General features: G+C 59.2%; 1 protein-coding gene across 4 annotated transcripts in view; it reads left to right on the forward strand.

The window, feature by feature from the left end:
* Positions 1-677: 677 nt before the first annotated feature.
* The window catches only part of ARHGAP23 (Rho GTPase activating protein 23), a 75,764-nt gene continuing 62,831 nt past the window's right edge, over positions 678-13,610 (forward strand). For 3 of the 4 annotated variants that reach the window (XM_056126789.1, XM_056126793.1, XM_056126792.1), the window contains exon 1: positions 11,254-11,383. In XM_056126789.1, coding sequence (XP_055982764.1) covers positions 11,327-11,383 — 57 coding nt within the window. In that variant the 5' untranslated portion in view covers positions 11,254-11,326. Of the gene's footprint in view, positions 816-11,253; positions 11,384-13,610 lie in introns of those variants that run through there. The other variant, XM_056126790.1, reaches the window with a different exon arrangement.

The following is a 13,610-nucleotide window of genomic DNA, read 5'->3' on the forward strand; positions in this document are numbered from 1 at the left end:
GTCCCGGAAGCTGTAGGTCTTCTCTAGGACAAGGACGGCACACGTGCCCCCCGCCAAGAGGTTCAGCCTGGTATTTGCGACTTCAGATGTGCCTTTCCTGACAGGGGACAAATGATTCGAATCCTCGCGCTTGGCACATGTGGGGGTGGGAGGCTTGGCACACAGTGGTCGGCAGGAAACTTCATCCCTGCTCCCCACACCTCCAAGCACTCCGCAGTGGAGGTCGAACCACAGCAAGAGGGGACCCCTCCTCACTAGCTCCTTTGCTCACCGTGGTCACTCACTGGGGTAGCGGGAACACAGCATCCAGGGAGGCCCGGCACATAGTGATCTGGACCTTGGGGGTCTCCCCTCGGCCACTCTGTGCTCGCCGCCGTCTGGTCCCTGTAAGACGAGGGTGGGATCCTCCCGACGGCCAAATCTCAGGTACCAGAGAGAGGGTCTAGGACTCACAGCGCCCACACGCCAAACAGGCCGAGGCGTGAGGAGTGAGGAGTGGGATGCGGAGCAGAGGGTGGGGCCGCCCACACAGGCGGGACGGATCTGGGGCGGGGCCTCTGGTGGGTGGGGCCGGTGCGTGGGTGGGGCCTCGGGCGGGAGGGGCGGGGCCGGGCGGGTGGGGCGGGGCTTTGGGCGGGAGGGGCGGGGTCTCGGGCGGGGCGGGGTCCGGGCGCGGACACCCGGCGCTGCTGCTGGCGCTCAGCTGCGGGTGGCCTGGGGTGCAGCTGCCGGGGACCCGGCAGGATGGGGCCGCCGCCCCTTGCGCCCCCCGGGGCGGCCGCGGCGAGGACGGCGTAGTGGGCAGCATGGAGCAGGTCAGTGGGCGCGGGGCGCGGCTCTGACGGCGGAGGGCGGGGGGCGCAGAGGGACCCGCGACCCCAGCAGGTAGGAGCTCCGAAAGAGAGGGGGCCCCGAATGCCCCCCGGGAGGGGTTGGGGTGCAGGGGCTCCGGGAGCGGCGGCGCGGGGGATGGGGCCGGGGTGACACGGAGCTGCGGTGTACTCACACACGCGCGTACGAGAGTACTCCCCTCCACTGCCCCGCGGGGAGGGGCGCACGGAGAGCACCCACAGGGCCGCGCGCCGCGGGAGGGCAGCGCCCACCTTTAGCAGCCCCCTCCCCACTGGGTGAGCGCCCAGCCCTGCTGGGATCCTGGGCCTGGGGAGGGGGCGCTGTGGGCTCTGCAGAATGAAGCAGTGACAGGAGGGGGGCTCTCTGGGGTGGGAAGGCTGATCCCAGATCCCCGTGGTGGGACCTCAAGATAGAGCCATCCCCCCTCCCCGCTTGCCATCAAGGGGCTTCTCCTATCACCGGGTCCCCTCCTCTCCCAGTTACAGCAGCTGCAGCAGCTGCCGCCACCATTTCACAGCAGTGAAAAGATGGGGTAGTCTGGGCAAGCTTGCCATATGCCCCCCAAACACAGCCCTCCCCCACATCGACCAGCAGGCCCCAGTAGCTTCCGCCTTTTACACTCCTTCGTGGGGGTGGGGAGCCCCTTCAGAACAGAATTCCTCACCCCCTCACAGATGTCAGCCAAAGCTGCAGGAGTGACCAGCCCCCCAATAAATAGAAGAGCGGGTCTGGACTGGGACCCCACCCCTGCTCTGGCCTGCTGAGGGGCAGCTTCCCTTGCTCCCTTCTTGACCCGCTCTGACCTGGGAGTGGGTTTGGAGCCCTGAGAGGGCTCTTCCGTGGTGGGGCTGCCTGTGGGGTCCAGGCTCTGAGACCCCTCTGCAGACTGGGCTCAGATCCCTGCTCTGGGTGAGGATTTGGGGTTGACTGTGAAGGTGACGAGCGGGGCCACAGGAAAGATGGAGTGTGACTTATTGCCATGGGTGAAGTCAAGGCAAGGGATGGGGTGACCCCAATTTCAGGGGTTTCTAGGGGGGCTCTGAGAAGGCCTGAAGTGCTCTGGGAGCCTTCCTTGGGCTGGGCCTGATGTTTGGGGTGTGGCTGTGGGCTGGGCCTGACTCTGAGCGCTGTGTGGCATCTTGGCTGTTAATCTAAATGGTCAGTGGCAGTTCTCTGGCACTGGGTGGGGAGGGGGGCAAGGCAAGGGGACTCCATCATCACCATCGACTGTCACCACCGACCCAGTGCAGAGAAATGTGTACTGTGGGGAATGGCCCTCCACACCACCAAATGAGACGGCTCAAAAGGCTGAGTGCCTGCTTTGCATGCGGGAGGCCTGGGTGCAGTCTCCTACATAGCATGGTCCCCCCCGGCATACTTGGGTGAGTCTCAAACATCTAACAGAGGAGCTGGAGCAATAGCACAGCGGGTAGGGCATTTGCCTTGCATGCAGCCAACCCGGGTTCAATTCCCAGCATTCCATATGGTCCCCTGACCACCGCCAGGGGTAATTCCTGAGCGCAGAGTCAGGAGTAACCCTTGTGCATTGCCAGGTGTGACCCCCCAAAAAGAAAAAAAACAAACAGAAAGTTGCAGCACCCCCATACCACTGGGTGTCCCCCAGTGCAAAAAAAAAATCAAATGGGCAGGGCAGAGACCACTTCTCCTCCTGGCCTGTCTCAGAGCCTGCAGCTCTGCCTGAGTCACACTCCTGAGTCCCCTGTGCTCTCTGCCACCAACCCAGGTCATGGGCAACACAACATGCCAGGCCCCCAACATCATCAGTGTGAGGGTGAGACCTCTGAAAACCATTTTTTTTTGAGGTTTTGAAGATGTTCAGGGTTTACCCCTGGTATTGTATTCAGGAATCACTCCAGACTTGGTGGATCATATGGGATGCCGGAGATTGACCCCGAGTCAGCAGCCTGCAAGGCAAACTCCTTCCCTGATGGACTATGGCTCCAGCCCCAGACCTCTGAAAACTCCTGAGTATTGTGTGTGTGTGTGTTGGTTTTTAGTTTCTGGATCACCCCTGGTGGTGCTCTGGGCTTACTTCTGGCTCTCTGCTCAGGGATCACTTCTGGAGGGGCTCAGGGAACCGTATGGGATGCTGGGGATCTAACCTGGATGGGCTGGAGCGATAGCACAGCGGTAGGGCGTTTGCCTTGCACGCAGCCAACATGGCCGACCCGAGTTCGATTCCTCCACCCCTCTCGGAGAGCCCGGCAAGCTACCGAGAGTATCTCGCCCGCACGGCAGAGCCTGGCAAGCTCCCCATGATGTATATTCAATATGCCAAACACAGTAACAACAGAATCTCCAATGGAGACGTTACTGGGCCTGCTCGAGCAAAACCTAGATTGGCCTCCTACAAGGCAAGTGCTCTACCTGCTGTACTATGACCCTGACCCCACCCTCTGGTTAGATTTTTATTTTTATTTACTTTTTGGCAGTGCCCTGCTGCTTCGCCATGTGCCCAGACCGGTCTTCTATACTTCTCTGGGGCTCACTGCTGCTCCTTTCCAGGCCATGGGCTGCTCTCTGTGGAACCTGCACCATGTGACAGGGGAGTGGTGGGGAAATCTGAACCTGTCCTCTGGGTTACTCTGACATCCCACCAGCTGTGCTCAGGAGGTTCTCTAGGTGTCTTGAGATACTGCTAAGGAGTGCGGTCACCAGCGTATCCCTCGGACTGTGAGAAAACCCGTCCCAGATACAGACTCTGGTGAACTTGTTCTTCAGACTGGGACCTTCCCCTCCAACCAGCTGGGAACCCACCATGTAGATTAGCACAGTCATGGAGATGCTCCCAAACTCATGACAAGACCTTTGACCAGGGCATAAGGCACTTCCCTTGTATGTGCCGGACCAGAGTTTAATCCCTGGCACCCATATGATCCCCCAAGCACCGCCAGGAATGATTCCTGAGTACAGAGCTAGGAGTAATCCCTGAGCACCCGCTAGGTGAAGCCCCCAAACAAAAAATAAAACAAGGCCTCAGGCCATGCCAGTCTTGCCAATTCCATGGGGGTCACCTGCTTTGGGGGTGTACCCCAAGGTCTGCCCCAGATGGAAACCGGAGCTCTCCCAGGGCACCGAGGGGAAGCACCTATTTTAAGATCCCATGTGCTGAGCCCTCTTGTAAAGCAAAGAATCCTTTTATAGTGCAGGGACCGCCCTGCTGCGTCTGGTTGGTATGTGTGGAGTTTGGCATGAGGGGTTTCCTTCAAGGGGAGCATGCCTGGAATCTCTCCCTGTGCGCTGGGGTGGGGGTGGGGGTGGGGGACAGAAGGGCTTACGCCCCTGCTGCTCTTTCCACCCCACCCTTCTCCCCGTGCTCCCGCCCAGGCTGGCTCAGGGCCAGACAGAGGAGAGGGAGGAGTTGTCCGGCATCTCCAGAGCCTCCAGGGGAGGTGGGGGCCCCTCCCTCCCCTCTCTCCCCCCCCCATCTTCTCCTTCTCCTCCTCTTTCTCTCCCAGAAGGGCCCAAGGGGGCCTGGGGGACATTGGTGTACGTCCCTCTTGGGTGCACCCGAACAGGCGGGGCGAGGAGAAATACAGAGGCCTCAAGCAGAAACCCAGAATTTGGCCTCCTGAAGCTGGAGGAAGCTACCTGGCCTCATGCCTCCTAGAGGGATTGTGCTTGGTAGAAAGTGCCAGGGCTTAGCATGGTTTGCACTAAACCACACAACCTCACTGAGCCTTCTGTGCTGTCTGAGGCGGGGCTAAGAGTACCTGCTTTATGCCCCGGGAGAGTGCATGAAACATTGCTGGCAAAGAGCTTGGCACATGTCAGATGTCCAATACGTTGTGTTTTGGGAGGGATTTGGGGGCACATCCAGCGAAGCTTACTCCTGGCTCTGTGCTCAGGGATCTCTCCTGGTGGAACTCAGGGACCCATGCGGTGCCGGGGGATTGGTGGCTGCATGCAAACCTTAGCCCCTGTCCTTTCTGCCTCTGTGTTAAGTTTTGTGGCGACCCCTTGCAGTGCTGAGGGCTATTCCCTGCTGTGTGCTCAGGGTCACTCCCATCAGTGCTCAGAGACCGCTCTCTGCTGGGGATCAATCCCAGGCTTCCTCCATGCGGACCCTTCACTCAGCGCTTCGGGCTGTCTCCCTGCTTCCCAGCACATTTCAATTCCTTTCTCTCCATCTTGGGTGTTCTCAGACCCTGCAGGGTGACAGGGTCCTTTAAGTCATCCTAGGCTCGCTCATGTGCATGCACGTGTGTGTGTGTGTGTGTGTGTGTGTGTGTGTGTGTGTGTGTGTATGCACATGTATGGGTACCTCACTGGGCCTTCAGTTGTTCAGGGTCCGCCAACTGAAGGGTCTTGAGGGCTGAGCCCCCTTTCCTCTCCTCCCTCCTCGAGCCTTCTCCCCAGGGGCTGCCGATGGTTGGGCAGGGCAGAGGCGTGGCCTCTGTCTTGGCTTCTGCTGGACCTCAGGGCTGCCTCCTGTCACAGCCCTGCCCGGTCCCCACCCTCAAGCTGACTGAACTGCGGGCCCCATCCTGGCCAGGCTTGGGGACCTTCTTCCAGCTGTGCGCAGGTGGGTTTCCTCCTACCCAGGATGACTCAGAGATCTGGCAAAGTCGCTCATCAGGAGTGGACCTTTGCCTACCCCATCCTGGAGGTCCACTCAATGGGATGCCTGGGACGTTGCCCAGAGCCTGGGCTCCACCCACTACCCAGGTCTCAGCCTTCAGGCCCTATTGTGCTGTAGGGCAGTGAAGAACCTTCAAGATTTGTCTCAGAAGAGGGCCAGAATGATAGTACAGCAGGTAAGGCCCTTGCACACAGCTGACCTAGGTTGGATCCCCAGCACCCCATATAGTTCCCAAGTCTGCCAGGAGTGATCAGAGCCAGGAGAAAGCCCTGAACACTGCAGGGTGAGGCAGAAAAATAACAACGAAAAGATTTGGAGAAGCAGATAAGGTGCTTGCCCAGCACATGGCTGATGGGGGTTCAATCTTCAGCATCCCATATGGTCCCTGAGCACTGCCAGTAGTAACTCCTGACTCAGGGTGTGACCCCATAACAAAACAAACAGAAAGATTTGGCTTGAGGGCAGAGAGGCAGTACCAGAGAGCTTTCCTTGCATGCAGCCCACCCCAGTTAGATCCCTGTCTGGTCCCTGAACACTGCCAGATGTGGCCCAAATATTTAAAAACAAGGGGACTATGAACAAGGGTAGTGTTCTCATCAGGAACTGAATAAACTTCCACTTTAATATTTGGACTTTACTGTCTAAGAACTAGAGTGAATACGTTTCTGTTGTTTAGCCCAGAAAGGCTGGAGTGATAGCACAGCGGGTAGGGCGTTTGCCTTGCACGCGGCAGACCCGGGTTCGAGTCCTCTATCCCTCTCGAAGAGCCCGCAAGCTACCGAGAGTATCCTGTCTGCACGGCAGAGCCTGGCAAGCTCCCAGTGGCATATTCTATATGCCAAAAACAGTAACAAGCCTCATGATGGAGATGTTACTGGTGCCTGCTCGAGCAAATCGATCAACAATGGGGAGGACAGTGCTATAGTGCTACCCCAAAAAGAGCTGGTCCGGCCTCCTTCAAGTTCTCCTGCCTTTCTGCCCCTGACCACCAGGGGGCGCTTCTTCCTCTCCAGAGGGAGGGCGAAGCTGGGGCCAGATTTCAGGCCCTGTAATCCACCTTCCACCCATTGTTTTTCTTTTTCAGCTCACACAGTGCTTTGAATCCATTATTAAATCCCAGCCCCACAGCCAAGGCAGACTCAGCAGGCCTTATTGTTTTCCTCTTACAGAGCATGAAACGGACCTAGAGATGGACCATCTTCAAAGACTGCTCTTAGCTGAGCAGGGTGGATAGCTGACCCCAGGCTTCGAGGCCACCTCCTCCAGGGCAGGCTCCTGGCCAGGCCAGATGCCCACCTTGGTAGTTTTGATCTTGTGGGGGGGTGTCCCTGTCTCAGTGTCATGCTTCCCTCCTCACCCAGTGTGACCCCAGGGAAGTGGCTTCTTTATCCTCCAGCACCTCAGATTATGGATTCTTCTCTTTTCTTTCTTTTTTTTTTCTTTTTGGGTAACCTGAGCGATGCACAGGAGTTATTCCTGGCTCTGCACTCAGGAATGACTCCTGGCGGTGCTGGGGGGACCATATGGGATGCCGGGGATTGAACCCCGGGTCGACTGCGTGCATGGCAAGTGCCCTACCCGCTGTACTATCGTTCCGGCCCTGGATTCTTTTCTCTCTGCTCACTCACCCCTCTCTGTGTGCCCACAGTCTCTCCCCTGGAGCTCAGTCCTCAAGCAAAACCTGATCTGCAGAGACAATACAGTGGGTAAGGCACTTGCCTTGCACGTGGTTGATCTGGACGCCATCCCTGGCACCACATTTCATTTCCCAACCCCTCCAGGAGTGATTCCTAAGCACAGAGCTAGGAGTAAGCCCTGATCTTGTTGTCACCCCAAACCCCAAAACCCAAAAGAGTAAAACACCCAAAAAGCCTAATTAAGGGGCTGGAGCGATAGCACAGCGGGTAGGGCGTTTGCCTTGCACACAGCCAACATGGCAGACCCAGGTTCGATTCCCAGCATCCCATATGGTCCCCCGAGCACCGCCAGGATTAATTCCTGAGTGCATGAGCCAGGAGTTACCCCTGAGCAACGCCGAGTGTGACCCAAAAAGCCAAAAAAAAAAAAAAGCCTAATTAAGCACCCCCCACGTCCCCACAGCCAATAGAAGTGCCTTGCTCTCAGCTCTGCCGAGCCATTCAGCCATCCCTCCTGCCCACCCTTTCAGGGGCCTCAATCCCACTTTCTCCCCCTGATGCTCTTCCTTGCTGCACAGGGCGTAGGCTGATCTCTGGCCGTCCCTGAGCACGCCCGCCAGTGCCATCTCTGCCCACCACTGTGCCTCTTCCACCAGCCTCCTGCTCCTTCTCAACCCTGTCTCCCTCACTGTCTCTGCCTCCTCCACCTGCCTTGAGAAGTGTATACTCACCGGATCCTGGTCTCTTCTGCCTTGGCACTGTCCCTGGAGAATCTGAACCACATTTCTGGTGCACCCAGGGCCTCCAAAGGCTCATTTCTGATGCCTCTGGGAAAGGGACCCAGGGCTTCAGTGCTATCATTGGTGTCACAGCCTGGAACTCAAATCTGCGGCTCTGGAACCCAAATACCTGGGTTCAAATCCTGTGTGACCTTGGGTGAGACACTCCAGAATGTTCCATCAGCTGTGAGCTAAGGATTATCACCTCCATCTCCTGGCTCCTTTGTCAAGAAGAACTGGAATAATATTTTCCTTTCTTGTTTTTTTTTGTTTGTTTGTTTTTTGAAGGGGTCATATCTGGTAGAGTTCAGGGGTCTCTTCTGATGGTGCTTGGGGGATCATACAGTGCCAAGGATAGAATCCAGGCTTCTGGCACACAAAGATGTACTTCAGTCCCTTGAGCCATCTCTCTGGCCCTAAAATTATAATTTTATTTTGTTGTGGGGGGAGTGCTCTGCAAACAGTGCTCAGGAGGCCCCAGGTTCCCACTGACAGTTCTTGACCCATCAGGCTGACGTTTCAAGCAGGGCCTGAGGATGCAGTGCTGCTTCGGTCCTGAAGTGCCAGGGGGTACCCAGACCACACCAAAGGTGCTTGGGGACCTCCAGGGCTAACCCCATTGGTACTCCGGGGAACAGGTAATGCCAGTGATCCAGCCCAGAGGGGGTATTTGCGCCCTAACCGCTGGACTATGTGGCCCCTGGAATAATGCTCCAAAGAGTTTACCACAGGGCTGAGGGCACTCGGGGCCACAAGTCCTTCCTGATTCTGAGCTGCAAATCTGGGCGTCCTTCTAAACTTGTCCCCTGACACCCTGTAGGCCACCACGCCACAGGGGCTGCTGTGGTTTGTGGCCCTGGCCATGGCCCAGGGCCCACTGTCTCCTTGTGGTCCGGGGCAGCCCACCTGCTTCGCTCTGGCCCCAGGCCAGCCTCAGGGCCAGTCACTCAGGGGCCAGCGCATCCCCCCAGTTTCCTTCCTTATCCCTCCTGCTTCCTGCCCTCCTGACTCAGCCCTGTTGCTGGTCAGCTCTCTCGTGCCTCTCTGCCTCAGGCCAGGACTCCTCCCCTCCCCGGGGTACCTTTCCCTCTCCTCAGTTCCCTCTTCCAGCCCCAAACAGCTCCTTCTGGAGCCACCCCTCCTCTCCTTTTGCTCTGTAGGGCTGCTTCCAGCCTGGTCTTACTTGGTTCGGCTCGGGGAGCACTGACCCTTGAGTGCTCCAGGGCCCTTGCGGTGCCATGGATAGAACTCAGTGCTCCCACTGCAAGGCATGTGCTCCAGTCCCCTGAGCTCGCTCTGGTCAGTCAAGACTCCATGGTGGGGCTCCCACACCAGAATCCTCAGGCCAGGACCCCTCATGGGAAGGAGCTGGTCTTACCTGTGTATCCCTCCGGGCCCCCAGCGAGTACTCCTGCTCCCTTTCACATCCCCATCCTCTCCTGCTTCCAGCAAGCATCCGAGAGTGCGGGGCGGTCAGGAGGCTTCTCGGGGAGGGGTGCATTCTCGCACTTTGGGGTGGTACTGCCTAAAGTGTCAGAGGAGAGAGAGAGGTGGGGGGAGAACTTTTGAGGGGCCGGAGGAGATGCGGAGAATGTGATGTGGAATCTAAAGGGGGAGGTGGAGGAAGAGGGGCAGCATGGGGGTGAGGGTCAAGGTGCAGGAAGAGGTGGGGAGGGCCGCAAGGTGGGGGGGCGCCTTTCTGGGAAGTAGGAGGGGCAGGCGGGTGCGGAGCATTGTGGAGGGAGGAATTCGCTGCTGGCCAGCGTGAGCTCATTTCCTCTCACGGCCTCCTGCGTCCGAGGGCATCAGGCTCTGGAAAAAGTGAGCCAGGGGCCAACACCCTGCTCCATCCGGGTCTCAGGACCTCCTGCTCCCTCTGCGGACCCCTGAGTCAGGGCAGCAGTTGGACTCAGCTCCCTGGAGTTCCTGGGCAGAGCCAGGGGCTGGGTATGGTGAGGTAGGGGAGAGCACGCGGGGTGGGGGCAGGGAGAAGCACCCCAGTTTAGGGGAGCCCTTCGCAGCACCTCACCTTTGAAGGACCATCCCTGACTATTGGCTTGGGGGTGGTGTTGAGGAAGGTAAACTCAAACAGTTTCTTTTATTACTATTATTTAATAATCATAGTAAGACAGCTACACCTGGCCTTACTCAGGACTGACTCCTGGCTCTGTGCTCAGGGCACTGTATGGGATGCCAGGGATCAAACTTGGATCAGGCATGTTCAAGCATCCAACCCCTTGTACTATCACTCTGGCCCCTCTCCGGCCCTTTTTAATTATTTTGCTTGTTGTTTTGTTTTGGGGGGCCACACTCATCAATGTTCAGGGTTACTCCTGGTTCTACATTCAGGAATTACTCCTGACAGTGCTGGGTGGGGAGCGGGGGGTGCATATGGATTGGCCACATGCAAGGCAAGCACCTTGCCTGCTGTTCTCTCGAGCCAGCCCCTGTTTAATTGTTCTAGTACAATGAAGTCCACAGCCCCTGGTCAGACACACAGGAGGAGAAGGACCCGGTTGACTATAACAACGCCCGCCCCCTAGAACCAATCCTCATCAGAGGTGCTGGGGCGGGGGACTTGAGGTGATGGATAAATTCTCGGGAGCCAGGAGTGGGATGGGGTTCAGAATTCCCCTGGCCTGAGTCATGGGGACCCTTTGAGGGACAGATCCCACCCAAATACCTTGCTCCTGCCTCTTTCCTTGTGTTCTGCACAGTTAAGGCAGTGGGCGGGATGGGGCGCAAGCCCAGCATGAGGGGTATGTTTGAGTTCCGTCAGAATATCCCTGTGGAAATGGAGGACAAGGAACAGTCCCTGACTGCCCAGAGGGACTGTGAGCTCAGGGCAGGGACTCTGTCTGGCTCCCAGCTGAGTGATACCCAAAGGGGAGTCTGGGACAGGCAGCCAGTGGGGGTTTCACGTAAACGTGTCTGTGGGCTGGTCCCGAGGCTGGCTGGGGTGAGTGGAGGCAGATGCCCTGCCCTCTGCACTGTGCTCTTTTCAGGAATACCTTGCTTTCTGGAGGGGGTCCCTGGCCCTTCTCTGGAGTTTCCACTTCCATCCCGGGTCCCTGGGGCTGTCTCTGTCATCTCTGCCCAGCTCCTCTCTCCATCTCTGTATCTCACCATCTCTAGGGCCCCGAGTTTCTCCGCTTCCCTTTCCCTCCTTCCCTCTCTCCCGGCCCATTTCGGCTTCGGTGCCTTTGGCCTGGTTCCTCGGGCACCTTTCTGGGCCGGCGGGGGACCCGGCTCTCTGCTGAGACCGCCCGCCCCCGCTCTCCCTGGGGCTCAGCTGGGGCCCACCCTGGCCTCGGCCCCCGCGCGGTGCGCCCCGTCGGGCGGAGGAGGAGCGCGGGGCTGGCCCCGGGGAGGGGCCCCACCCCCGGCCCGCCCCTCCCGGGTCGCTGCCCGCGCCCCCAGCCGTGGCCGGGCCACAGAGCCACCGCGGCCGCCCGATGAATGGAGTCGCCTTCTGCCTGGTCGGGATCCCGCCCCGCCCGGAGCCCCCGCAGGTGAGGGGCACCCCGGGCCAGGGGGCGGGCCGGGCCCGCGGCGCCCCCGCTCCGTGGGCATCGCGCCGGGGTCCCGCGCCGGTGGGGCAGGGGGCACCGGGACGCGCGCCGGGCAGGGCGGGGGCCGGGGAGGCGGGTCAGGACCCGAGCGGCGCGCAGGACGGGGGCCCCCCGGGCGGCGGTGCCAGGCCCCACGGGCCACAGCGGGGGCGCCAGGCCCGCGCCTTTTGTCCGCGATTTTCAGGCGGGGCGCCCGCCGCTGTTTCCTCTGCCCGAGTTTTCGTTTTCCGTTGGCGAGGCCCCGGCACAGCTGGAGGGAGAGGGCGTGGGGGAGGGGTTCCCGGAGCGGGAAGTCTTTGGCCACTGCGGCCGGACACCCCCCCTCCCGCCCCCCAACTTCCAGAGCCACACTCGCCCCCTGCCAGGCCCGACCACGAGCGACAGGCTGCCAGGCTGTGAGCTGGGGTCAGCAGCTCTCCCACCCCACAAATCCTGGGGAAGAGAAACGGGCCCCAGAACCCCCCACCCGGGACCCTAGCAGCTGTCCTGCCCTCCCCGAGGCCCCCAAGGGCTGGCTGTGGGTGGGTCTGGGCGCGGGGTGCCAGGGGCATTACTCAGCGCTGGGCTGCAGTGCTTGGGTTCTTTCATGTGCCAGCTGCTGCGGCTGGGGAGGGGCCAGCTGGGGGCCTCTGGCCTCCCCAGGGGCTAGAACCTCAGCTCAGACTCCCTCCGTCCCAACTGTGTGTAAGGCCAGTGTTTTTGGAACTTGGAAATGTGCCTGGGGGACCAGGCCAGGGTCAAGGCAGGAGCTGGTAAGGCCCCTTCCTCTCTGGATGGAGGGAGATGATTCAAAACACATACACACACACACACACACACACACACACACACACACACACTCAGACACACAGACACACATGCACACACACACACAACACACCCCTTCCAGACTATTCTCCACCACTCAGCTCTTCCTCAGTCTGCCTTTCTCGTCCCCCCCCCCACACACCCCCTCCACTTCTCAGTCAAAGCCTTTCCTAATTACAAACTTGAAATTCAGGATGGACAGGGGGTGGGAGCGGAGGTCATTAAAGCGTGAGTCCCCTGGGGTTCTCCCCCACCACTCATACACACCCCAACACTTATTTCATCTTCATCCCTGACTATCTCCTCTCCTCCTCCTCCTCCTCCTCCTCCTCCCCCTACTCCTCCTCCTCTTCCTCCTCCTCCTCCTACTCCTTGCCCTTGACCCCTCTGGGGCTGGACAGTGTTTGATCTCTCTGGGTTCTGCCTCTGCCAGCCAGGCTCCTCAAACTGGCCCATCTCCCCACAGATGTGCTCCTTTGCATGTGATTTCAATCTCAATTCCATAACCCCAGACACAGCCCCGAGGCCCCCAGCCCCAGCCTCCTTTCTGTCGCCTCCAGAGGGGTTGAGTCCAAACTTAAGTGGCTGAGAAAGCCTGAATCCCAGCCCCACCCTCCCCTTGGGACTGGGGAGAAGCTCCCTAAGTTTCAGGGCTGGTCCTGAGGCTGGAGGGTCTCAGGCTGGGTGCTGGGTCTGGTTGTGGGCAGGGGGGATTCAGCCCAGCCCTCCCAATGGACTTTGGCTGCTGGGGGACCCTTGGGGGAAGAGCGTGTTCAGCAGGTGGCTTTGTAGTACCAAGGACAATGGGGTGGGATTCTCCGGTTGCGACCAAGTAGCACTGGACACCGAGAACAGGCTTCATATCTGGGAATCTCGGATAGAGTCTCTGTGCCCTCAGCAGGCCTGCTCAGTGCTCCCAAGGGCAGAGGGGCACAGCAGCTGGGGCAGGGGAGAGGGGAAAGGAGCTCCCAAGCAGGATGGACTGGGGCCTGCCTGGCCTCCCCCGCCCCATCAGGACCCAAGGAAGGGCTTCATGATGAGGAGAACGGGACGAGTAAGGGGACGGGGCGGGGATACCATGATCTCCTCGGGAGAGCTCGGTGAAGTGCAAGCGTGGGCAGTGAAGTCTTCCGGGCTCTTGGTGAGGCAGATTCCAGGGCTGAAATCAGAGAGACTCAGAGGGATGCGAAAGCAAGTGCCCTACCCGCTGTACTGTCACTCCGGCTCTGCCGGTACATTAGTGCTTGGGAAAAACACATCAAGTTGCATTAAGGGTGTAGCTGATGAGAGAGACATAAACAGCAGTTGGCCATAGCCAGGAGTGTTATAAGTGACCTCATTTCCTCCTCAGTCCGTCATG

Source organism: Sorex fumeus, unplaced genomic scaffold, assembly GCF_029834395.1.
Source record: "Sorex fumeus unplaced genomic scaffold, SorFum_2.1 ptg000063l, whole genome shotgun sequence".
Classification (NCBI taxonomy): Eukaryota; Metazoa; Chordata; class Mammalia; order Eulipotyphla; family Soricidae; genus Sorex; species Sorex fumeus.